The 24,503-nt window shown below is 43.8% G+C and overlaps 1 protein-coding gene and 1 long non-coding RNA gene across 3 annotated transcripts; one reads left to right on the top strand and one right to left on the bottom strand.

The window, feature by feature from the left end:
- Window positions 1–1,346: 1,346 nt before the first annotated feature.
- LOC116964776 lies at window positions 1,347–14,588 on the top strand. Of its 2 annotated transcripts, none has more exons than XR_004408943.2 (2): window positions 1,347–1,675; window positions 14,134–14,588. It is a non-coding gene; the product is annotated as an uncharacterized LOC116964776 (long non-coding RNA). The 2 variants fall into 2 exon arrangements; XR_004408942.2 differs by lacking the exon at window positions 1,347–1,675 and adding an exon at window positions 11,555–11,716.
- A 562-nt stretch (window positions 14,589–15,150) lies between these two features.
- Window positions 15,151–20,965, bottom strand: SCG2 (secretogranin II). The gene is made up of 2 exons (XM_042799302.1): window positions 20,897–20,965; window positions 15,151–17,517 (listed from the first exon to the last, which is right to left on the bottom strand). Exon 2 carries the CDS (start codon window positions 17,501–17,503, stop codon window positions 15,620–15,622), a length of 1,884 nt encoding a protein of 627 aa, XP_042655236.1. The 5' UTR covers window positions 17,504–17,517; window positions 20,897–20,965; the 3' UTR covers window positions 15,151–15,619.
- Window positions 20,966–24,503: the final 3,538 nt, after the last annotated feature.

The raw sequence follows: 24,503 nt of genomic DNA, 5'->3' as shown, positions 1-24,503 counted from the left end.
TCTAATTATGTGTTCCCTGAAACAGCTCTCCCTGGCACCAGCTCTGTGTTTGCTGCTTTTAATGTCATTGATTGTTCATATGCTCTGAGATGGGAAGGACGGGAGCTCCTGATCTGCCTTCCCTCTGATCTTCCTGACTTGCTGCACCTTGGTTTTGTTCATTCTTTGCTGTTGCTTTGTTTGTCTGTTTTTTTCCTGATCTGGAAACAAAAGCAGACAGCAGAAAATGCAAGGGGGAAGATTGCGGTTGTTTCTAAAAAGAACTAAATCCTGTCTAGCATCGACTATGCAGTAACGGTTTCCAGTGTGGCTGAGGTGAACACGATTCATCTGGGAGGATTTTTTCCTGTGAGATCCATAGCTCCTGGTTAGGCCTGGCCCCTTCCAGTCCCCAAACACCAAAACACCCTTCATTCCCATCTCCTGTCGCTGAGTTTGGGGGTCCCCTGCCATTCCTCCTCCTGCCAGGGACAAGAAGGCAGCAGAAGGCACCGTGGCAGTGAGGCTGGCTGGGCACAGCAGGAGCAGCCCACGGGATAGGCTGGAGAGGCAGGGGTGTGTGGGGCAGCACGGGTGGGATAAGCCCTTGTTTCAAAGCACTGCTAGACATCGCCCTCCCTCTGTCCAGCCCAGGGCCATGCCCATGCTCCTCCAGCTCTGGTGTCAGGGAAAACACCTGGTTCCTGTTAGGTACTCAGTGCTCCTGCTGATGGGCGTGTGTGTGGATGAGAAGATGCAGGTCACAGCGATCAGGCATGGTCGAGTACCACAGGCAGTCCCATAAGCTCTCAGGGAGCCCCAGGGTGGGAAACCCATTGCCTGAGCAATTCAGAGAGTGGCTGTGAGTAGCTAAGGCACTCCTGAAACCAGCTTTGAAAGTCTTAGGGGAAGGAAGCTAGAAATACCTCTCTGTCTTTCCATTAATGCCATGGAACAATCACTGGTGGTTGAACAGCGTCAGTGCATTAAAAATGAAGCTTCCCTTTGTCTGGTGTGCTGTGCCGATGAGAGCAGTTACCCCGAGCCCGCCTTCCTGTAAAAAAGCAGCACTGCATTGTACATGTTTGATATTTCTTGCTTGCCACAAATGTCCTTTTTCTGTCTGTGTGTGAATGTTTAGCAACAGAAACTTGCAGAAGCTATCATCCATTTGCTGGCAGCTAGCTGATGATAGGTCCAGAATAGATGGAGCCATGTTGTACGATTCCAGAGAAGGGCTGGCCCTTGGCTCTGTTGTTTGTAGCACAATTCTTTGCATTCAACAAGGAAGGTACAAACCAGTTATAGATCAACTAATCTTACTAATCTTCTTTTAATGAATCTGTTTCAACAGAATTTCATTTCCACTTGCACAATCAGCCTGAAAAAGGCAGATAGTCCAGCAGAAAGAAATTACCCCAGCAGAAAAATCACTCTCAAGATCAGGCCTGGGAGACAGGAGACAAGCAAGCAAACCAGATGAACAAGGATAACAAAACTGGAAATTGAAGAACAGCTTATCCTGCCTTCTCTCCTAAGTTTCCTGAGTTGTTCTGCGTGTGCCTGCGTGAATGGCACAGAGGCAGCTGCTCCTAACAGGAACCAGTATCTCATCAGGACGGGTACACCGTCAGCCTGCCTCTGCATGTGCTGGAAAACATCAGGAGATGGAAATGGCTGTCTGGAATCTCTGGAGGTAACCACACATGCTGGGTGCTTTTAGTTCTGCTGCTTTCTAACGCTTCTCCTTTAGCCTTACCTTCCTACCTACATGCAGAGAGCTTCCCAGGAGCTGGTCCTGGGACTGTCTGTGTCATCAGATAAATCTCACTTGGTAGCTATAAGAGTCCTGTTACAGCTACGGTTTTTTTTTTTTACCAAAATCTTGAGCAATTTTTCTGTTTTAAATGTAGGAGCATAATGATATTTTTTCTGGATCTGTGGAAAGGGTTTAGAACTTAATGCTCGGTTAAGGCAGATTTTAACACAAGATTTAAAAGCTTAGAAACAGGATTAGAAACAGGAGGGAGCTTTAGAGCTTTGCCTTAGGGACAGGACCTATTTCACAGACATGGTTAAAGACCAGGACAAAGTCTGGGAGATACTGACGACAGTGGTGGACTCCCACTGAGCTCAGTGCAATCAGATTTTCACCATAAATTTCTCTGTAGGTATTTATTAACAGAGCACAGCTGGGCAAGTGATAATGGATTCTGCTACAGCTCTGCAAAGGATAAAACCAGAATGCAATAAAATATTTCCCCAATAACAGCAAATGCTCTGAATCCCATCCAGAAAAGGACTTGTGAGTTGCTTTATGGACTTTTGAAGTTGCTTTAGGTATTGCAGAAATTGGCCAGAGTACTTGTTGGTACTTTTAGTATTTCCACTCCTAGAAGCTGAACAGAAAAAGCCAAGTTTGATGCAGTTATAATCCCTCTTTTGTATTTGTTGTGTTATACAACCTCAGCCATGAGTCAGTCAGCCTATTTCTGCCTGTGTGTATGTTGCATAGCATCACCTCTTGCTCAGTCTGTGGTCTCTTAGCCATTTTCCAAGGTCAGCATGGACTGCAGCACTGTCTGTTCAAGCTGACCAGCAATGGACCAGTTTTCCTCCTGGACTGCCATGGATCCTTTGCAGTAGCCCACAGGCTCCCAGTTGCTATTTTCTAATTGCCAGTTGGGACCAGATAGGGTGGTGGTGTGGCTAGTGCAGGTAGGATGCATAGGAAGCCCGTGCAGAAAAGGGGGAGCAGCACACAGGGGTGCTGAGTCACGGGTGAGAAGAGCTTGTGTTCCTGGGGGACACGGGGAAGCACAGCCGAGAAAGCTCACGTGGTGGTGCAGGGAGCCCACCCTGTGGGCTTGGTTTCAGCTCGGGTGTCATGAAGAAAACAACTGAGCAAAAACCTCCAGATTTTTCTGGAAATGCTCCAGCCATCTCTCTTTGAAGATAACACAGCCTGTTTCCTCTTTGCTGCCTCATGTTTGCTAAATTACAGACTTGGCCTTCTGAAGGTGGACTAGGAATGTAGGGACCAGTAACTGGACCAGTCTGATAGAGCAGGAACAGATGGATAAGCTTCTCAGATCAGGGTCCTTCTGGTAACATTGGTACACTTGGCATTTGCCCCACCGAACTGTTGTGTTGCCCACCTCAGTGAGATGGGATTCACCTCTGGGCTTGGAGGAGCCACTGAAGTGCCCGAGAAGGGGTGAATTCACCGAAAGGGACCTCCAGTACTCACCAGGAATAGCAGAGAAGGGGAGGGATGTATGCCTTTTGGTGGACCCAAACCTCTGGCCGCTTGCGTGAGCCTCCTTCCAACCTTGCAAGCGTGCAGGAGATGCTTCACCAAAAATCCCCCTGGGAATTGCTTCATCTGACAGATGCCTGTGCACACACATAGATCTCCTGCAAGTGCTTAACATCAGGTTAGACTCAAAAACATAACATTCTTTGCAGACGCAGTAATCTGGCTCTGTGATTCATTTAGCTCATGACTTGGTGCTAGCATCAGAGCTATAGCAGTTTTGGGTCTAAGGAAGAACCACCCTATACATAAAAAATAATTTGTATTAAAGTGGCTAATTGGCATCTCAACACTTTATTATATCAATTTACAATCCCATTTTGTTTTAGAGTGGATTATGTGGGGTCGCTAATGCTGCTGCCTGCCTTCCTCTTCATGCTTTCTGCAATGGGCAGAAAAAACATGCTGCAATCAGAGGGATGGTCTCTGCAAATTACTTGCTAAATTGGACCATATTCTTGAAATGAACTTCAAAGTCAGCTGAACTGCTCTCCTGGCATTGCAAAATTGGAAATTATATCAGATTTCAAATCACAGGTGAAGAAAGCAAACTGGCGTGTTCTGAGGAACAGAGCTACAGCTGCTATATGCTGTGTTCATTAATGATCCCTGTCAGACTTTTCAGGAGTCACAATACTTTCTTGCAAGGGAGGATACTTTATTTTTGATGTAGAATGTTTTGCAATGAGCTGTAGAGCTTTCTCAATACGCTTGTATGACATTTAATTCTTCAATAATTCTCTTGCAAGAAGGAACGCACAAAGCCTGTTACAGATGCTGTTGACCACAGAAACACCTGGAAAGTAGGTTTTCTGCTTCCTAGGTTAAAAGAGGTGGATGATCTTTTCTTTTCTTGAAACAAGATACTATTTTTCCTGAAAAATTTAGGTCCCCTTTGAGTAAAGCAGTCTGCAGATTCCTGGAAAGGAAAAAAACCCTCAGAAGCTAAACAAAGGGAATTTTCAGAAGAGAATATAGTCCATTTCATCTTGAGATGGTTCTTATCTTCATCTTGTACTTTATTTTTATAGAAGAGCTTTAAAAACAACTTCAAGATCTGTATAAAAATGTGTGTTGTGTGCAATTAAGGGTTTGGGGTTTTTTCAAGTGGAGAGACTTTGTTTATATTCTGATTCATGTAAGCACTGGAGAAAATGTAACACGGGTAAGCTGTAAGCAAATCTGTCCTAAAGCGGCCTCAGCCATTACCTTCTGTTTTTACCCCAGATTTGGGTAGTCACAGAGCTAATCAGGCTGATGAAGAAAGAAAAGAGCCAGCCCAAAGGCAGTGAGGGGTGGCAGGGAGGGGCGGGGGGAGCTTTGCCCAGGGCAGTGGGGAGCAGCCCGGGATTCCCAAACCAAGATCCCAGGCTTGTCCTGAGCTAGCCGGGTGGGAACAGCATGGGGCCGTGGGAGACAGGGGCCACGGGCCCTACCTGTTTGCACAGGGTGTATGAACACCGAGCGGAACACACCAGTGGGTTTCAAGGAGAAGCATGAGCAGAAAGCAGCGCTGCCTCTGATGTTTTCGCAGAGACTGTGGACATTTTCCTCTTCGGCTCTCCTCTTTCTTGGGTCAGGGAAGGCGATCCTGCCACAGCTGTGTCCCCGGGCCGTGTCAGCCATCTACTGCCCGCTGGGGCACGGGGAGGGGGGGGGAGGCGAGGTGCCCTGGGCAGGGACTGGTGCTTACCGAGGGTGCTGGATGCATTTGTCACATGCTGAAACATGGAGAGACCTGTGGGATAATTTGTCTCTATATAAATATTTGTTAAGATGGCCAAACCCTCTGTGCTCAGTGAAGTCAGCAGAGCTGTAGTTACCCCAGAAGACAACGTGTCTATTTATAAGGAAAAGCAAAGCCCAACGTTTTCAACATTTTCATAGATTTGCCAAGGCATAGCAGCTTTGAAAGATGAGCTTTTTTAATGTAGATTCCCAGTTTTAGGCAGCCAAATTATTTTGCAGTTCCAAAGGTCACAATATTTTTAGGAGAATAACATCCCTGGCTATCATTTCTTTTATCAGAAACCTGTATAAGTAGTGAAAGCACTGATAGCCAGGTCTAGTGCCTTCCTTGTGAGAAAGTCAAGCTGAAGACCCATCTCCTGCTGCACGAGTCAGATCTGGTGGCAGAACAGGTCCCCCATGCCTCATTCCTAACCTACGAATGTTGAGCAGGGGCTCGCTTGATCACTTCCCATCTTTTTTTTTCCTGACTGTAGCAACAGCTTAACTAAAGCACCCACTGTTTTGTATATCCCAATAGCCTTTGTTATAAGGTGTGTGTATATATATGTGTATATATATATATATATACACATTCTACAATTCCTGTCCTCACCCACCAAGAATTGTTAAAGCAATGTACTCCCCTTTCCTTGGCTTTTGAAAGATGTAAAGTAAAAGAGCACGCTATAAATCCAACTCTGTACTCATAGCATACGTAGGAGGACAAATAATCATGTCTTGTCAAGCAAATGGCTGTTTAAATTATTTTTCCATCTTGACACATACTGAAATGTATGGCTCAATAGGTAAAATATGCATCTAGCCTAGAAATATAGTACATCTATTTTCAGATGCCAAAAAACACATGTTCACCAAGAAAACTATTAAAAAATTCATTTCCTAAGGACATCAGCATTAGCTATTGATGAGATTGAATACTGGATACTGAATTGCACAGGGAGAAAGGCGTGCACTATAAAAGGTGAGCTACAAGGCAAAGTTATTTCCTTAGGAAAAAGGCAAATGTCCCAACAGTCTTGGTGTAGGTTAACTAAATTCTACTCTATCTTCACATTTTGGTATGTAAAAATATGTATTTTTAAAAGGTCATATCTCTTATATGTTTAGAAACCAGTCTGTTGCTGCTTTTGGCTGCTTCTTTGGAAAGGTGCTGTAGCACAGGAACTAATTTTTAAAAATACCCACAATCCAAAGGTGAAGTCACAGGGTTTTTTTCCTGTTCTGGATATTTTAGCTGTAGAAGCTGGTCAGCAAGAACTTTATCATCAAGGAAATAGACTCAGAATTTATAATGAAGATGATTAAGCCAGGCTTACTGAGTCATGCACTGAGCTAAACCAGGAGGATGGTAAATGGAAGAAAAGGAAATTACACAACCTGATTAACAAATGGGTTAGCCAAGAAAGTAAGCAGCAAGGTGTCAGCTCAAAGGTAGAGGCTCCCCAAAGCCTGAGGTTGCCCAGGGGAGCTGGGCTGCTCTCACTCCTGCTGATCTGCAGGCAGTCGCCACTCCAGTTTCCCCCAGACAACTCCATCAGTCTGAGGCATGGCCAGGCTGCCAGTTTTCATTTATCTCCTCTGTGGCAGGGGGTGGTGGTAGCCAAGTGATAGGGATGGGAAGCCTCCACAGCCACATTCATCACCAGGCTTTGGAGAGCACTTCACTGAGCATCCAGTATTAAGTTAAAAATGTACACGTTGTCTTTAGCAGGGTTAATGAAATAAAGCTAATCTGATTTTCTGGCAGTCTACTTGTAGATCAGATGGATGGGAAAAGGTGTTTGAAAATAGTATTGATTATATTGATCACACATCAGGATTTTCTTGGATGGTTGTTATCAAAATATTGTTCCTCAGGGACTCGATCTGCCTGCAACAATTTATCTTAGCATCTTTTTAATGTCCAGTCTACTTAACATCCACTCTGTTATCATCTCTGTGCTTGAAGAGAGTTTTATATTTTCAGAGTTGATACTTCAGCCTGTTTGGACGCAGGCAGGGAGGGATAAGTGGGATCTATAAATAGCATTGTAGTTTGGAGCCAAGAGATTTGGAGTCTGATGTGGCCATCTATGCATGAAGCAGCGATCGTCTCTACCTTATAGGAACTTCATGGCCAAAGCAATGCTGAAGAAAATCAGACTTGCTCTGTGGCTCCCCATGCAAAGTGGGGGGTTGTAACTACATATTAAACTGTATATTTTAGCTATATGTTTGTTGGTGTGTCTCAAAATATTTACACTGGTGTCCCTGATTTTCCCCACACTAGGGAGGTGGAGATGGGGCTGCAAAGGCAGCATTGAACATTGGTCTGTCCATGGTGGAGGCTGGGTCTGTGATTCCTGTCCCACACCTTCTCTGGGCTGGGGATGAGCTTCAGTTTAAATATGGCCTCATTATGTGGGATATCACAAAATTTACTGGCATGGAAACAAATAGTGTTATACAGTACAGAATTATGTGAAGTTATTAGATTCACCTGCCTTGTGTCAGACATAAATGAGACCAATGTAAAAGATGTTGCCAGATTGGGAAGTGGCCAGAAGCTTTGAACTCTTGTGGAGGATCAGCTAAGCACAACGTGCTGGCTCTAAAAGGAGCAGAGGAGAAACAGCATAAAACTAAAACAAAACCCAGTATTCTTGTAACAAGTAAGAAAGACATTATAAAGCTTGAGGATTTGATAAATTTCCTTTCAATTTTGTTGGGTTTTTTTCAGTTGCTCATAGTTGTGGCATTTCCAACAGTAATTTTTTTCCAGAATAAAAATATCCATGAGCTCTTACCAGCGGTTAAAGATCCTTTGGATGAAACAACTCCTTTCTCTCAAGGGGGAGGCTCAGAAGTGCAGAATACAAAACCTTGTGGTATCAAAGTGGCCACTGTGCCCCGGCCGTCCCTAAAGGTTGTGTGACTGTGGTGGCACCAATTTCAGACCATGCACTCCAGTGAAGAGAGGGCCGGGGGGCTGGTGTTTTTTAAATATTAGTTAGAAAGCCAAGAATATGTGTAAATAAAGTTCAACCTGACTATTGCTTCTAGGAAAGCAAAGTTCAGGGCCATGGGTGAGACTAAAGGAATTGTGAATTTGTACAGTAACATTTCCATTGTCTAAATTAACTGCTGAAATATGATGGTAGTTGCAGACTTATATACAGAATAAAATTTTCAGATTTTTTTTTTTTTCCTTAGTCTCCTTCAGTGTGCTAGCCACTGGTGGAAAGTTTCTACCTTGTTGTACGCTTGTTTGTAAGAGGAAAATCAGTTGATTGTATGTTGGATCTGAGTAAATTTAGCCTTGTGGAAAACAGTTTTCCTCTCAGATTATATTTACATCCCAAAATTTACTTGCAGGGTTCTATCACATCTCCCCTTGTTATGCCACATGAATGACAAGCAAAGAATGTTGGGTTTATCCTCTTTAAAGATTTATCTTTATTTTTATCTTTTCTTTGTCTGTACATAATGTTGCTGGCCTGGCTCTTACATACTTAATATGAGAGTTCAAGTACTGGTACTGTCTAAGTGGTTTGTTGCTCTGCTATGACATTTATTAGCAGGTGACAAAACTCATAGCCATGGCAGAAAATGTGTTCCTTGCAGAAATTATGTGTTGCATCTCATCCAAAGAGTCTGACACCTTCTCTTAGGTCAAAGAGGTCACATAAAAGTGGGGATGGGAGGCTTCTTTTTGCATTTAAGGGCAACAGATTTACAATGTGAATCTAAATGAAATCTAAAATTTGAGCTGTGAAAAAGATCCACTTAAAGGGAGTATGGTTTTGGAAAGAGTTTAAATAATCAATAAAGAACTGCCACATGTTTCACCTGGAGATCTCAACAGACAGGCACACTGTGCCTCCTCTTCTGTGTGTTGGCATGAACTTTGGGCAAGAGACTAACCCAAAAAGGCTTTACCAAGGCAACCCTGTGCAAAGTCTTGGCAGGGGTGGATCCCACCACCTCCAGTAGATGAGATGCCCCAGTGGTGGTCACTGCAGTAAGCAAAGTAGCAGTAGAACTGCCCTGATGTGGGTCACCCCTTGAAAAAATACATGCTCACAATTGCATAAATGCTTAGTTCTCATATAAGCATTTAAATGAAGCGGTACAAAGCGCACTGCACAGCTACACCAGAAGAGATTTACTCTAATTTAAGTATGAAGCCAAACAAATCTGGTAGACTCAGATTTGGTGACATAATGAGGGAGCCACAAAGGCTGTATAAAGCTTATTATTTCTTTTAGAGTCTGTCCTGGATCCTGCGCATCTGACCCAGAGGGCTTAGCAGCTTTGTTGCACTCCTGAGACATCCCACAAGAGGCTGGCTTTTCTGCCAGGATAAAGTCAGGGCCTCTATTTTCAGGCAGACACCAGGAAGGTTTTTAGGAAACATATCACGGAGCAGCAATTGTAGGAGCTGGGGAGTTGCCAAACAACCACTTTCTAGCTCTCCTCCCCCAAGCGTGTAGGACCTGCATGTCTCATTGTCTGCAGGGTTTTTTTCTCAGCAGAGGAAGGCAGAGCTCTCTGCATTGGACTGCTAGTCATTCCATAGCAGATCTGCTGAATGGCTGTGGTGAATTTAAAATAATTGTACTGTAGTTATTCACCAGCGTACATTACATTTGGAATCAGAGGTTGGTTTTCTTTCTTTACAAGGGGAAAACATTGTAAGTGAACCCGTAATTTTGAATACGGTAATTCCAAGACATTTGCAGATACTGAGTGGTTTCCTGGAATAACAGCCTCTCTCAAGAGAAACGTCAAATGCATTTAATCAGCCACATTTAGAGCTCTGCAACATCTGCAAATGAATTATTAACAATCTCAGATGTTTTTAAATGATCCAAAAGTCAGGAATAACGTGGCTCTTCAGATAATCAGCTCTGATTCAGGGCTTCTCCTTTCCACTTTGTGCACTAGAGGCTCTGCACCCGCCTGCTGCTGCTAACTGGAGTTCCTTGCAGCTCAGATAAACCTCTCTGGAGGCACTTGGGTAGCTGAACAAATGCAAAGTGCAGCTGGCATCCAGCTGTGTCTGTGAAGATTTATGCATCATGTAGTAAATAGCCACTGATCGGTGTTGTGCTTCCTGGGGGGAGGTAAGGGATGCTCCAGGGACTGCAGCTCCCACATGGCTGTTGCCCACGGAAGTCCTCCACTCCCACATGCTGTGTTTGACCTGAAGTAATGGAAGGTTGGTCTTGGTAAGGATTGCCTGGAGAAGCAGGTTTGAGTCATAAGTCTTCTCGTTAGCTAGCAACAGCAAGAATGGAAGAATAAAGCTGTGAAGCAAAGCACGGCTCAGGACACCCAGGTTCCAGCCTTGGCTTGTCCTTTTCTGTGGTAAGAAAATCACAGATGGCTTATGTCGCTTCACCTGCAAAACAAGGTATCTGGTAAAGTGCTTTGAGAAACACTAATGACTGTCTCATTGTATGCAACTCAAACCCCTTCAACTGCAATGTGGAAATACCCTTTTAGAAACAAATAACTGCAACAATCTAATTTCTCTAGATGAGGTAATGTGGTTACATTAATTTTTGAATCAACAAATGTTCTCATTTAAGAGCCCCAGCTGACAAAATAATGGAGACATCAAGATGCAGATGTAAACAAAACACTTGCAGTAGCATGTGAATTAACGAAAAAACAAAAAAGATATTAACTTTTATGGATACCCATACAATGAATTCTGGTATATGTACAAAGAAGAACTCCCTTGGGTCTTGAAGAAGGTGCTCAGCTGCTTGCTATATTCAGACCAAATGCAAAATTTCTGTTCAATCTGCTTGTTGGGGAGGACCTTAAGTATGAGGACACAAGGAAGCTTACTGCAGGTTTTAAGAGGAACGTGTGAGCAGAAACATTTTTCTTTGCTGGACAAAAAGCCACTAATAAACAGAGTACAAACCAGCTGCATCTGGGAGGCTGTCAAATTGTAGCACAAAAGAAGAATTAAAAATCTACTCCTTACTTTACCTGAGTAAAAATTGCAGGGTGGTCACTTTATTTTGTATATAATTAAAATAATAAGCTTGATAGTGTATCTATTATAGATTATGTATTCTGTGTGCATTATTAATGACATGACTGTTTGTCCCATCACACTCATAAGGAAAGCATAAAATGCAGACAAATGAAAGCAGAAGTGGTAGTGGCTATTAAGAACAATTAAGCATTACACAGCCTTTCTGCAGGGGGCCACTCTGGAGTGGTTTAATGGAGCAGATCTCGTTATGATGTACATTTTGATAATACTGTCTTGCATATTCAGGTATAACGATCTGCTCTTCTGCAGGAGCTTTGGTTACATAGTAAGGGGCAGATGAAGCTAACAAGAGGGTGCTTCTTATTTAGTATTTGCTCATTTATTTTCAAAATGGAGTTGGAGATTTGTTTGTTAGAAATAAAGTACTTCACAGGGAGATTAGCTGGCTACTTTCTGTGGCTAGAAGAGGAAAGGGTACTGATGTCACTTTTAGCTTGAAATCAGCTTGAAACTTCCACGTAGTTCTGTTATATAATGTTGTTTGTGGTTCATCTTCATAAACAGGAAAAGGGATGCTGAGCTTGAAATAACAGAACTGCACAAAGTCCCTAATGGCTTGCACACCCTGCAAGTGAGATGGTCTTCTCAAAAATGCTGCAGTTACTCATGCCAAGGTTTGTATTTTCCAAAGCTTATTTCCTCTTCTACACAGTCTCTGAAAGAATCTGTCCTTTCACGCATATGTTTGTACCTCTGGTTCCTTAGATCCAAAATTTTCATTGAGCTCTCCTTGAATAAGAGCTCAGAGGCAGCATTTATGCCAAACAGCTCCCCGGGGCTTTGGTCAGCTCTGGAGCCTGGGTAGCCCAGGGGAAGGGAGCGCTACAGGCTGTGGTATGAGGGGAGTGAAACTAAGGAACTTAAAACTATCACCAGTCATGCTTGGCCATGTCTATTTTGTGCAGCATCTCTTCAAGGTCCTCCAAACACCTTGTAAATGAGATATATTACTGCCTGGTATATGTTCAAGGCTGAATAATAATGGCTGAAACAGGGACCTGTGAATTTCTGTCCATTTTCTGGAACCATTCTTTTGGAAAGAATGAGATCAGATAAAGAGGTAGGAATAATGATAGCACGCTACGTTAATATACCTGCTTTAAAACATCATTGTTTTGACGCAGTCAACATTATACATTAACTTTAAAAAGCCCCAAACCCTTTAAACCATAAATCCCACTGCCTGGTGGCTTTGTTTTCCACTTAATGAGACTATGGAATACACTCTGAGCAAAGTCCTTTAGGAAGGCCCTCAGCTCTGGGGACCTTTGGTGGCGTTAGGGGAACTGCGTGCCACAAATACCAGCTCAAGGGAAAGAGGAACATCACAGCGCCGTGCAAGGACCCACGGCAGGGCTGTCTGGGCTGTGGCAGAGGCCATCTGAGCACAATCTTAGGACAAAGCAGAAGCAAAGTTTGGAACTTCAAAGCATTTTCATCTTTGTTTCCTCGGTGCTGCGATGTGATGCTGGGAGGTGGTACAGCTGCCTCCCGGCTGCCATAGCAACATGTTGCTCAGCCCTGCATCGCAGGGACAAGGGTGATGCTCCTCCCAGCCTGTGGCTTGGCAGCTGCTGGAGGGGGGACATGGAAAAACTCCTTTTTAAGTCACCACTGAAAGAAAAGGGGGCAGCAAAAGGGAAAAAAAAAAAAAAAAAAGCAGTTTTAATTTTCACTGTGAAAAAAATAGATAAACTTGTACCTGTTTTAGCCATGAGGACAAAACCAGCAACATGCACTGTACCGTGGCTGTGTGGTTAGCACAAGTGGTGCAAGGTGTTAGCTTTGGTGTGACTTCACTCTCTGCCCAGAGCTGCGGGCAGAGGGCACACACACACACACACGTGCTTTAAGGCTGCTGCTACAAAAATGAAACGCAAGAAAACACACTCAGAGCTGCCTCGCTATCCTGCTCGTGCTTTCAGCTGTCTGAGGCAGGAGAAATGTGCTGTTTCAGGGTCTGTGCAGAAGTCGGGAAGACCGTTGTCTTTGGTGAGCTTTGCCAAGCCCTGCTAAAGATATATTTTGATTATTTAGCCTGGTATCATGATGGTGTTCATGAAGTGTGTTGAACTGCACGTTTGCAACCACCGTACGCCCCCATCGAATCTGTGAGTGCCCGAGGCCCAGCACGGCCCCACGCGGGTCGCAGCCGTGCCCGGGGTGCGCGATCCCCCCGTGCCTGGGCGGGAGGCTGCAGGAGCACGAGTCCTCCTGGGCCAGCACCACGGCCCCGCGCCCGCCTCGGCCGTGGGCCCGCAGGCTGCTCCCGAGGGGCCGCTGGCCCTGGGCGGCAGCGGGGCCTGCGCAGCCAGCCTTCTCAAAAACAAATCCCTCTTCTGGGAGAGATATTCTGCAGAGATTGACAACCCCTTCCTCAGCTGGTGCATCGCAGGGCGTGGCGGGAAGAGGCCCTCGTCCCGCCCGGGAGAGCCAGTGCCTGTGCCAGCCGGGCCCCTCGGGCCTTCACGGGCCCCGTGCTCCTTCGGCTCACCATTAGTTCCTTTTATGAAAATATTGATGCGAGTTAATTCTTTCCTCCCATAAGGAAAAAAAAAAAAAAACAAAAAAACCCCAGCATTTAACTACAGCGCTGGAAAAATACAAAGTGTCTAGCGAGTTGGCTATGGAGGTAGGCTTTGGTACTCTGCGTGTGAATAAGGGCAGTAAATAAAGTCTCCTGTTAAAAATATGACCTTGGAAGGCAAATATAAAATTGTGAAACTGGTTCTCTAAACCCAGCAAACATTCAGTTAAGTCTCTTCCCTGATTTTATGTATTTAAGTATTAAATGCTACTGATTTGACCAAAATAAAATTTTCTGTACTATGAGGGTTGCAGGAGCAGTATTAGGATTAAGGAGAATAACAGTATTAGGAACCAAGGTGATAGAAAATGTTATTTGTTTAAAGCACAATTTTGTTTTGAATAAAATGCAGTGATTCCAAGTTCCCAAGCAAGTGCATCTCTAATGGCAACAGGTCTGTCCTTCTTTAGAGAACAGAAGTGAATTTAACTCGTTTTTTTTCAGGTTTGTGTTTAACGTTTTGACTCATCCAAGTAAAAGGAAACTGAAAGATTTTGCTGTGGCCCAAAGCAAGAGCTCTGACTGAACTCCTATCGTCTGTGTTTGCCCAGGGTAATGGTGACACAGAATATGAATTCTTCTTTCTGCAGCCTAGGTACTTTGCTTCGTTAGACATTGCCTCGCCAAAAATCATCCCCACCTCACTTAGCAGAGGTGAGTTGCTGAAGAATACCACAGGGAAAACCACTTTTAAAGTATAATCCTGGAAATGCTTATGCCTGAGCTGTCCTAGTGAAGCCTATGTCTGACTCACAGAGTTACACAAGCACATTTCCGTCTGTAAAAGAGCCAGAGCTTTTCCAGAACATCCACTGCAGGTCTTAACAGAAGCTCAAGAGAAATCTCAAGTGTCCAGGTAATGTAGTGAATAATAAAGGTTCTGTGTATAGTTATGTATACATGTAATGGTCATTTCATGAAATAGGAAATAATATTTTTATTAGACAAAAACATGATGTTATGGACGGGGTGAGTTCTCTGCTTGCCTTGCCTTGAAGCTTCTCTTTCTTTGTGGTAGCCATCATGAGAGATGGCGAGGAAACCTTCTGCAGAGCCTCCCAGCTGCTTCATCGGAGCTTCCCAGACCTGCTGCTACTCACCTGCAAAGGTTCAATTTTGTATTTTTTTTTAGAGCTTCATCATTGAGTCTGGCTTAGATGGCCAGATCGTTTATCTTCCTCCCATGACAAGAGATACACAATCATTAATTATGTGGGGCCCAGTTTTCAGAAAAGGTAATGAAGTAACTGCCCTAGTTGGCTTCAGCAAGCTCTTCAGGTACAGACTGCTCCTAAAGATAACACGCCAGTGTTCCTATAGCCCAGAAAACCAGAAGTATATGCTGCCAACTTATTCTACGGTAAAATAATAGACTCCAGAAGAGTTGTCTATAGAAGTAAAATTATATGTTTCCTTTTCAAATTAGTATGATTTTATCAACTGCCACAAAGAAACACAGTCTGTTGTTCAGAAATAATTTATTCATCAACAATAAAACACTGAATAGAAAAAGCCTTGTAAATAAAACTATATATATATAATGCTTTATTTTTTTATTCGATACTCCACAAAAACCACTACAGACAGTAACAAAATAATCCAGTTAATCTTAAAAATTCCAAATTATAATTGTCACTCTTCATTTATCATGTTTTATTAACAATGCAAAGGTTGTTTGTTTACATGTTATAGTTTTACTTGATTCCATTAAATTGTTTCTTAAAACACTTGAAACACTCCGTTTTTTGCCCCATAATTTATAACATATATAAGTATATCAATAACCAATATAACAGCTCTGAGAAAGATATGCAGACTGTTCAATGGTAAGTAGTCTACCACAGGTTGTTTAGTGGGAGAGTGGGAATAAATCACAACTGAATTGGGATTGAAGTCAACACATTGAAGAGAAATAATATTTGGGGAACAATTACATATTTTCCATTGCCCGTTTAGTGATGTGATCTCTTTCAAGCTCTGATTTCTCCTGTTTTAGATACTCTAGCACCTTTGCTAGCATATCCTCGTCCAGATACTGCCTGTTTTGCGTGTCATCGGTTTCTCCGGCCATGGAAAACCTTTTGCTGAGCGAAGCCAACTTCGCAGCCTCCTGTGGTCCCACCTGACTTAGGTGCTCTCTGATGGCCTGCTCCAGCCGCTCGTCTTCCTGCAGGTCGCTTTCAGAAGCTGGAACTGGGACTCGTTTCAGCTGGTTCATATTGATAACTTCAGGATATTTGGCCAACACCTTTGCCAGGTAATCGGCCAGCTCTTCATCCTTTTCATTCAGTTTCTCATACTCCATTTGTCGCCTTTCCAAATCATTCATCCAGGCAGCTTTAGGAAATAGGTGTCCTTTCAATCTTCTGGGAATGTAAGACAATGATCTTGGCAAATCATTTTCTTGATTAAGACGATTTAGTAAGTAGGAGGGATTCTGATTAGCTAAATTTTCAGTTCCCAGAAGACTGACAATATCTTCAATATTGAGGTCTTCAGGTAGATTTTCTGGGATAACATTAAGAGGCTGCTTCATGTACCCATTTTTAGAGTTTACATTATTTTTAAATATATCGCTCTGTCCTAGATTGGGCTCAGTGATCTCGTCAAGGTCTTCTGGGAATTCTGCTTCCTGCTCAGCTTCCAACCTTTCACTCTGAAGCTGCTTCTTTTCTCCAGCTTTCAACATGTCTATTAAATCCTCAGGAGGAATTTGCAAATTCCTTGAGATTTCTATCAGCTGAGCTATAGACTGAGGATCAAGTTGCTTATCAAAAAATGTGGATGCTCTTTTTTCCTCAATTTCTCCTCCAGTCCTTAATTTCCTATTCCCAGCACTGCCCATCAGCCTCTTCAGGTAAAAATTCATTAGCTTTGAAACATCCTCTGACATTTGCCCTTTATTGTCTCTTCGTATTTCATCCTCAAGGAAGCTGAGTTTCCCAGATCTTTTCATTTCATCATCAATCTCCTCTTCATGTTTATCGATTTCCTCTTTGCTATCTTTTATCTCTTCCTGGGTTTGACTTTCCACTTTTTCCTCTATGGGATTCCAATCTTCTCCTCCAACCACATCTTCATAGGCAATGTTGTTCACTTTATATACATCATCTTCATCATCTGCATACAATTTCTGGTCCTCATCCAGCCTCTCTTTCTTGTGGTTACTAGGTCCTGCCATCTTTCCCAACTCCTGAAACACAGACTCCAATGTGGCAAGGCTTTGGGGTGTGTATTGTTCTTCCACTATTTCATTAGTACGCTTGAAAGGACTGTCTCTTGAACTGTCTTCATAGTGCCCAAGTGGCATTTTGAGATATTTTTGCCACCTCTCAGGCCACTTGTAAGCCTCATAATCATCAGTTACTCCAGCTGGAAAGTTGCTATCTGGACTCAGACCATAAGGTTTATTCTCCTTTGGGCCAACTTTTGAGTCTTTCTCAGCTTGCCGCAAGGCTTCCAACATTACCTTAACCCATTGGGACTCATCTTCAGTCAATGAATCCCTTACGTTATCTGGTAAGTGAACCTGATCTTTGCTTTCTTTCTGTTGCAGGAGATACGGAACACTTTGATAAGAGTTGTAATCAGGGGTTTCTCCCTTGTTAGCTTGCTTGCGAAGATCTTCTATGTATTCCAAAGCTTTGATCATATCAGGATTTGGGAACCTTTGTAAGTTTTTCATTACATAGTCTGGATCTTTCTGAAGCAGCTGATGCTGCTGGAAGGAAGCTGCATCAACCAAACAGATTAGGACAAAGAAAAAGGTGACAGCGCAGGCTGCTCCAAGCAGGAAGGTTTTAGTTTCTCCCATATTTAAAATATTTCCTTGAAGTAGAGAAGAAGAAGAAAAAAGAAGCAGTTAACATGTGGAGACAAACTTAGGAAACTGAGAAGCAAAATAGAGATTGCTATTTTAAACTGGAATTCATCATGAAGAATACCACCAGTACTACACATGTTTTTATTATTTATGAAAACCTAATATAACTCATACATGGAAGCCATATATTTTGGTGGAAATTGGAGATTTTCTGATTATTTCCTATGATTTCTCAGTTTACTGGAAACTATTGGTTTCCTACACTAGAAATTTCTTATCTCTGTGCTCAATGTACTTTATGAACATCAATTTTCTAATGGCAGCACCAAAGTATAAAATACAACTGTTATGTAGCTCATGAAATGCCCATAGAAGAATCTAGATGTCATTTTGATTATGAAAATTAAGGATTCAAATAGTAAAATCAGTATATCTATATATTTAATTGCCATTCAAAATATTAATATTAAAACTGCATACAGAATTATTTAGTGAGATTGTTCTATAGGGCATCTAATTTCATGCCAGGGTAATACTGCTGAATGGTGCTAGACTGCAATAAAATTAATGTAATGAAGTGGAGGACATGGCATATAAAATGACTTACAAGTTTATTTCTGTCATTACTGTTAGTGCTATTCCTTTTTTGGTATTGCATTAAAAGAAAAACATTATTTGCGTTACAAGTGAATTTTAGTTAAGAGGCTCTATGAGTGAACCATTTTCCTATGTAATTTATCTTAAAAGTACAATATAATTTTACTAAATCTTTTAAAAGCCATCTTGGAAATGAGCTTCAGCAGGTAGTTTCTGAGTGGTGATTTCATTCATTCACTTCAGCAGAAATTGAATCAGGTCCTTGGACAGGCAGAAACATGACCATTGGCAAAAGTGAGCTAAATTCAGTTAGAATAGATCAGTAGAAGCCCGTGTCTAGTCAGTCTGCCCAGTTCATGCCAGCCAACAATAAATTCTGGAACAGAAGTGGGGAAAAATATGCCTCTGACTGAATTAAGAAGCTTACAGCACTGCTGCGTGTGAGGATACAGCGGCACAAGCCCAGTCTTGCGGGGAGCTGAGCACCCTCCACCCAGTCAAGGGAAAAATTGCCATCGCTCATTTTCTAGGAGATGCTCAGGCACTGATACGCTGGGGCCGTGAGACAGATTAGACCCTTCTCTGATCCAGTTACATTAACAAAGTACAATAATGAGAAATAAATAATAAAGACAGAAACCATTTTGATTAGTTGACCTATTTCGGTTCCTTTAGTTTTTGGCTTGGTAAAAGCATCCTGTTGCGATGTTGGTGATTCATGACAGACTGAAAGAGCTATGTATACCGCTATTTACCCGCTGCTGTAAGTAGAAAGTGAGCATGAATATGCTCATTTCAGCTCAGGTTTTTTTTTGTAGATTTTTCCGCTCAGTTTTTTTTCCTAATATAATGTGACTTAACTAAATAATCAAAGCACTATCCATTCAGAAAGCTGCTGTTTTCCCCTCAGTATGCCTAGGCAAGCTAACAGCCGTAATAGCAAACGATTTCCCCAAATATTTCTGACAATACAAGCCTCGATATGTTTGAGCACTGATTTCACAAAGGGTTAGTTCAGAACAACTGATTAGAAGGTCCCACCCTCAAGATCTGAGTTTTCCCTGAAACAAAGACAACACATAGCTTCATTTTATGTCACAGAAAAGGCACTAGTCCTACACATAAATGTACATCTCCATGAAAAAAAAAAAAAAAAAAAGCACTTTGCTACTTACTGTAGCAAATAAATAAAATTAAGACTTTATTTTCCAGCAGAGAGACTGGTTTATTAACAGAGTTAGTTTGATTAGTGCAAGATAAACTGTCGTTCCTGGGGGGTGGGGGAAGGGAGAGTTGTTCCATAATTATCTGCCAGGCACCTCCCACTCCCAGAGACCAGGAACTCACCCTCCTTCCCTGCACACAATTAGGTATTGTTACAGCCTTTGTAAGAGTCCTCAGCAGCGCATTAAAAGCAAAATGCGCGTAAGCAGGCAAAGTTTAGTTTAGTGTTCCACTGGGATGTTGCTCAACTGGATGTTTCCCTTGAATGAATAGCAGGTCATTGGCTCCTCCCTACTTATTTTGGGTGAATTTTTCTCTAGTTCAATTTTCACTTCTAATTTGTTGGTAGCTGATACTTGAAAGCCTTGTCAAATTGATTGGGAATGATTTCTTTTAAAAGCTTTGAGTTCAGGTCATAAAATCTTGTCATTAAATCTATTGTGATAAGTAGGGTAAGAGGACTCCTCCCCAGTCTTTCAGACTTCAATTCTGTATTTTTTTTTAAAACAGAGAACATTTTAGACTATCTTCAGGATCTATATATAGTAAAACATTCCCTTTGGTGCCTCTCAGGGGACAATATGCTAAAAAGGCTGTTATGTCTACAGACGGCTAATTGTGAAGCAAGCCTAGATGGGGAGCATATTTTCTCCTCTAGAAACACCTAACAAACAGGAAAATCACCTTTTGGCCAAAAAATGCAGAGGTTCTTACAAAATGTGGCAATCGAGTTCACAATTTAACACGTACAAAAGCAATGCAGACTGACAGAAGTTCCCCCCAAAACAGACAAAAAAATAAATCTCCTTTCTGGGATGTTTCCATGGTAGCAGTAATTCTCTCTCTCTCGCCCTCTCTCAGCACTCGTGTCTGATGTGATTGTAATGTTTCTAGTGAAAATTTCCAATGAAAACTCAAGCTTTCTTATAGATGAGTCCCTGCCCTGAGGAGTCGGAGGGGGAATCTGACAGTAGTTTTCCATAAGTAAAATAAAGAAATATATTACACACATGTACCCTCCCATTCACTTTTGCAATAAACAACAAGTCTGAAGTAAATTTACCTTTTTTTTTCCTTTTTTTTTTTTAAAAAAAAAAAAAAAGCACTTTGCCCTGTGTAAGGTACTTAAAACATGAACAAAATAACAGTGGGGTGAGAAGAAGGGAAAAAACCCAACCCCCGAGCAGTTCCGAACGCCCATAATGACTGCTCCTGTATGCACACATCTGGAGGGCCGGCCGGCCCGCGCCCAGGGTAACCCCCCGCCCCGCGTTTTGGGGCTGACGTGCCCGCGGTGCTGCTCAGGCGTGCAGTCACCTGCTGCCGCGGGCGGCACCGGTCTGCCTGTCACACACGCGCCTCTCGGCGCGACCGCCAGCCACAACCCCACCAACTTTCCGCCGTAACTCGCCGCCAACTTCCCCTCCCTCCCGCCGCTGCGGCGGCCCGGGCGGCAGCCGGGCCCCCCCGGGAAGGCGGCGGCACCCGGGCCCCGGGCCCCGGCCCCGGCCCCCCCCGCGCCCCCCCCCCCGCCCCGCGCCGCGGAGCCTCCGCCGCCCCTACCTGCCCGCGCGCGCCGCCGCCGCCGCCGCCGTCAGCACCCGGACAGCGCCCGCTTATACCGCCCTCGCCGCCTGACGTCACCGCGCTGCCACGCCCCGCCCGCGCGGCGGAGCCTCGGCCGGGGCGCGCCGGCGGGAAGAGGGGCCTGGGCACACACACACACACACACACACACACACACACACACACACACACACACACACACACACACAAAGGGGGGGCGCGACAAAAAGGGAGGGGAAAAGGAAAAAAGACGAAAAAGGGGGAAGACAGAAGGGGGGAAAAAAAGGGGAGAAAAGGAAAACAGACGAAAAGAAAAAACAAAATTTAAAAGGAGAAGGGGGAAGGAGAAAGGAGGGGGAAAGGAAAAAAAAGGGAAGAAAAGGAAAAAAGACGAAAAGGTAAAAAAAAAATGGAAAAAAGAAAAAAGAGAACGGAGAAGGAAAAAGGGGGAGAAAGGAAAAAAAAAAAAAAAGAAAAAATAAACGAAAAGGAAAAAAAATAAAAAGGAGAAGGGGGAAGGAGGAAGAGGGGGGAAGGAAGAAAAAGGGAGAAAAGGAAAAAAGACGAAAAGGTTAAAAAAAAAAAAAAAAGAAACACAATAAAAGGGGGAAAGGTAAAAAGGGGGAGAAAAAAAGATAAGGGGAAAATGTTGAAAAAAGGGGTAAAGGAAGAAAGGAGGGAGAATGACAAAAAGGGGGGGGAATGAGGAAAGATGAGAAGGGAAAAAATGTTTAGAAAGAAAGAAGGGTGAAGGAAAAAGGAGGGGCAAAGGAAAAATAGGGGAGAAAAGGGAAAAAAATGTTAAAGGAAAAAATTAAAAAAGAGAAGGGGGAAAGAAGAAGGGGGGAATGAAAAATAGAGGAGAAAAGGAAAAAAAGATGAAAAGGAAAAAAATGTTTAAAAACCAAAAATGAGACAAGAGAAGGGGGGAAGGAAGAAAAAGAGGGGGGAAGGGAAAGAAAGGGGTGAAAAGGAAACAGGCAGACAGGACACAGTCAGAGCCTTCTGCCTCTCAGCTCCCACAGACCAGGGGGTGCGGAGGAGCAGCCAAAAGCGGGAACTTTGTTAGGCTGAGCAAGGTCCCGGGTTTGTGGGTGAGGGCCAGGCCAGGCGCAGGGGCACACGCCCGGGATGGCGGGGTGCCGGGGGGTGCGCAGGGGCTGGAGTCCGGCCCGAGCCACACAGCGAGAAGCCCGTGTGCCAAGCCAGCACAGCGCGAAGGCCGGCGTGTGTGTGAGCACACGTGTGCCCACCTGCCTGCCCACGCCCTTTGCGGGAACTGGCCCTCCAACAGCTACAGTCTGCGTGGATTTGTTTTTTTTTTTTAATTTATTTATTTAATCCATTGAATGAGCCAGTGTAGCACAGGTCTAGCTTTGTGACCGGGTAGGGACAATCTGTGAATCTGTGGCATCCCTGCCCTCTTCATCAGGCGTGGGAGGCCCAGGAGCTCTGGGCCAAGAAGAGCACCCTGCTGAGAGCTGGGTGCTCCCGGCGGGGATCATGGGGGAATGACACCCCTCCATTGTATGCCTGAGATAGATGGAAAAACTGAAGCGCGTGGGGGAAAGATGAGGCAGCAGGATCCCCCCCACAGTAGCTCCCGGACCTGTGGGCAGGGGTGCAGGAGGGGGTGAGCCCCCCACTCCTGCAGGGCTCGGGCTGTGCCAGTGGCTGCGGCACGGGACCAGGGCCAGGCTGCTGCTCCTGGGGTGGGGATGCAGCCCCGGGGGCCCCTGCCCGCATCTGCCCCCCCAGCAGGCACCGCCGGCGATGCCCTTTGCAGTCCCAACTCCATCCTCAGCACTCCGCCTGCAAAGCGGCCGGTGCCTGCACGCCGAGATCACTAGGGTGAGTAAATACCACTGTGCCATAAATGAGAAAGCATGAAATGTAACACATCGCTTCGGCCGCTGCTCTGGGGTTTCTCTCACTTCTTCTCCCTTTCTATTCCAGAAAGGTTGTTTTACTTTGGCTTTTAAATAAGGACTCCTTTTCCCCCAAAATAAATCTTTCCTGACAATTTGACCTTTTACAGCACAAAATGCAAAAAACTAGGATGAATGTACTTTCCAAACCAATAAATGTTACAAAATTAAATTGTCGTAAGAACAGTAAGGTAGAAATAATTGCAGCCGTGAACACGGACAGAAGCACTATCCTTGCTGCTTTTGTTGTAGTTGAAACGGAGATCTGGAACCCTCTCATCCCACTTCACGTAGAGTTATGAGTAAAATACAGGACCAGTTTTGGCACTGAAACTCTCCATCAGCAGCTTTATTCAGGTCCCAGATACCATCCAAAGTGCTCACTTTCATCACTGGGCCCAGGAAGAAGAGAGCCAAAAAGGAAGCTGCATTAGGACCCTTGGTGGCATCCCTGAAGAAGGGAAACAGAAAGGCATCTGCTGCAGTTAGCAGAAAGAAAAGTCCAAGTTCCCCCCAAGCAGCTGGGAGCTGTATTGCCGAACACCTCAGCCCCTTCAGCAAGGCTCTGAATGCCTACAAAACATACAGTTGCAAACACTGGTATCACTAATACACCTTTGTCCATGGAGAAAATAGTCATCATGATCAAAAAACCCCCAAACAAAAACAAAAATAAAAAACCCCAAACTAACAAACTAAACAAACAAACAAAAAAAAACACCCAAGAAGAAAAAAACGTTCAATTCGGATTTTCAGGAATTTTCTTGTGCCTCTGCAGGGATTTCCAACAGACTTTTGTTTTGTGCTTTCTGCCACCAAACACCTAACATTTATCTAGCAAATTCTTTCAGATGAAATCATCCTGCTGTCCCCCCATCCATCTATCTCTGATCTTCAGCATCAGTGTGTGTTTCAGACAACCCAGATTAATTGGCACATCAGCACAATTCCTTCCTCTGCTCCTTAACCACTCACTTGAGATTTACAGTGTGTGAAATCAGGCAGACACTTGGCTTAGGTCTCTGCCGTGGCTATTTTGGGTTCAGTGGATAAAATTTACCAAAGGGTATCCACAATTCAGCTGTCAATTTTCCTCCACATCAAGAAGTGTTGCCGGGACTTTGTGCTTATGATTGACTGCAACCGCACATTCCTATAAGGAGGGCCGTAGTGAATGTACTTTTCTTCTTGGTCATATTGAGTGTGTGGCATTCTTTTCCTCAGAATGAGTCATGCAACAGAAAATTTGATCTGTTCCGTCATTAGAAGTTCCATGGCATTTTATACAAGAGTAAGATCACATCAAGGCATCTCAGAATTTTAGGAAATTGCATTAGAACTAGCTCAATATCAGCTGTTTAACCAGAGGAGCTTGGTAATCTTGTTTTTCTGAGTGCATTTTAACCATGCTGCATCCTTTTGTGGATCCTGGGAACAGACCGGCAATAAATGCAATGGTTTCTCTCAACAGCTTGCCCTGCCACATGCTCTACCTCGCACCGTTATGCGATGTGAGAAGCTAAAAGTTAATCACTCAACCCCGCATCTTGCACTCTAACTTAAAAGTAAAGCTTCAAAGAGATTTGATTTCATTTAGTATGAGGAAGAGGGCATGGGGCGGGTGGGGGGACTTCACTGCAGCTAACAGAGGCAAGAGGACTCCAGCCCCCCGTGTT

This window comes from Tyto alba, unplaced genomic scaffold (assembly GCF_018691265.1).
Source record: "Tyto alba isolate M040663 unplaced genomic scaffold, T.alba_DEE_v4.0 Super-Scaffold_10, whole genome shotgun sequence".
Taxonomy (NCBI): domain Eukaryota; kingdom Metazoa; phylum Chordata; class Aves; order Strigiformes; family Tytonidae; genus Tyto; species Tyto alba.
This window is presented reverse-complemented; position numbering and strand designations above follow the sequence as displayed.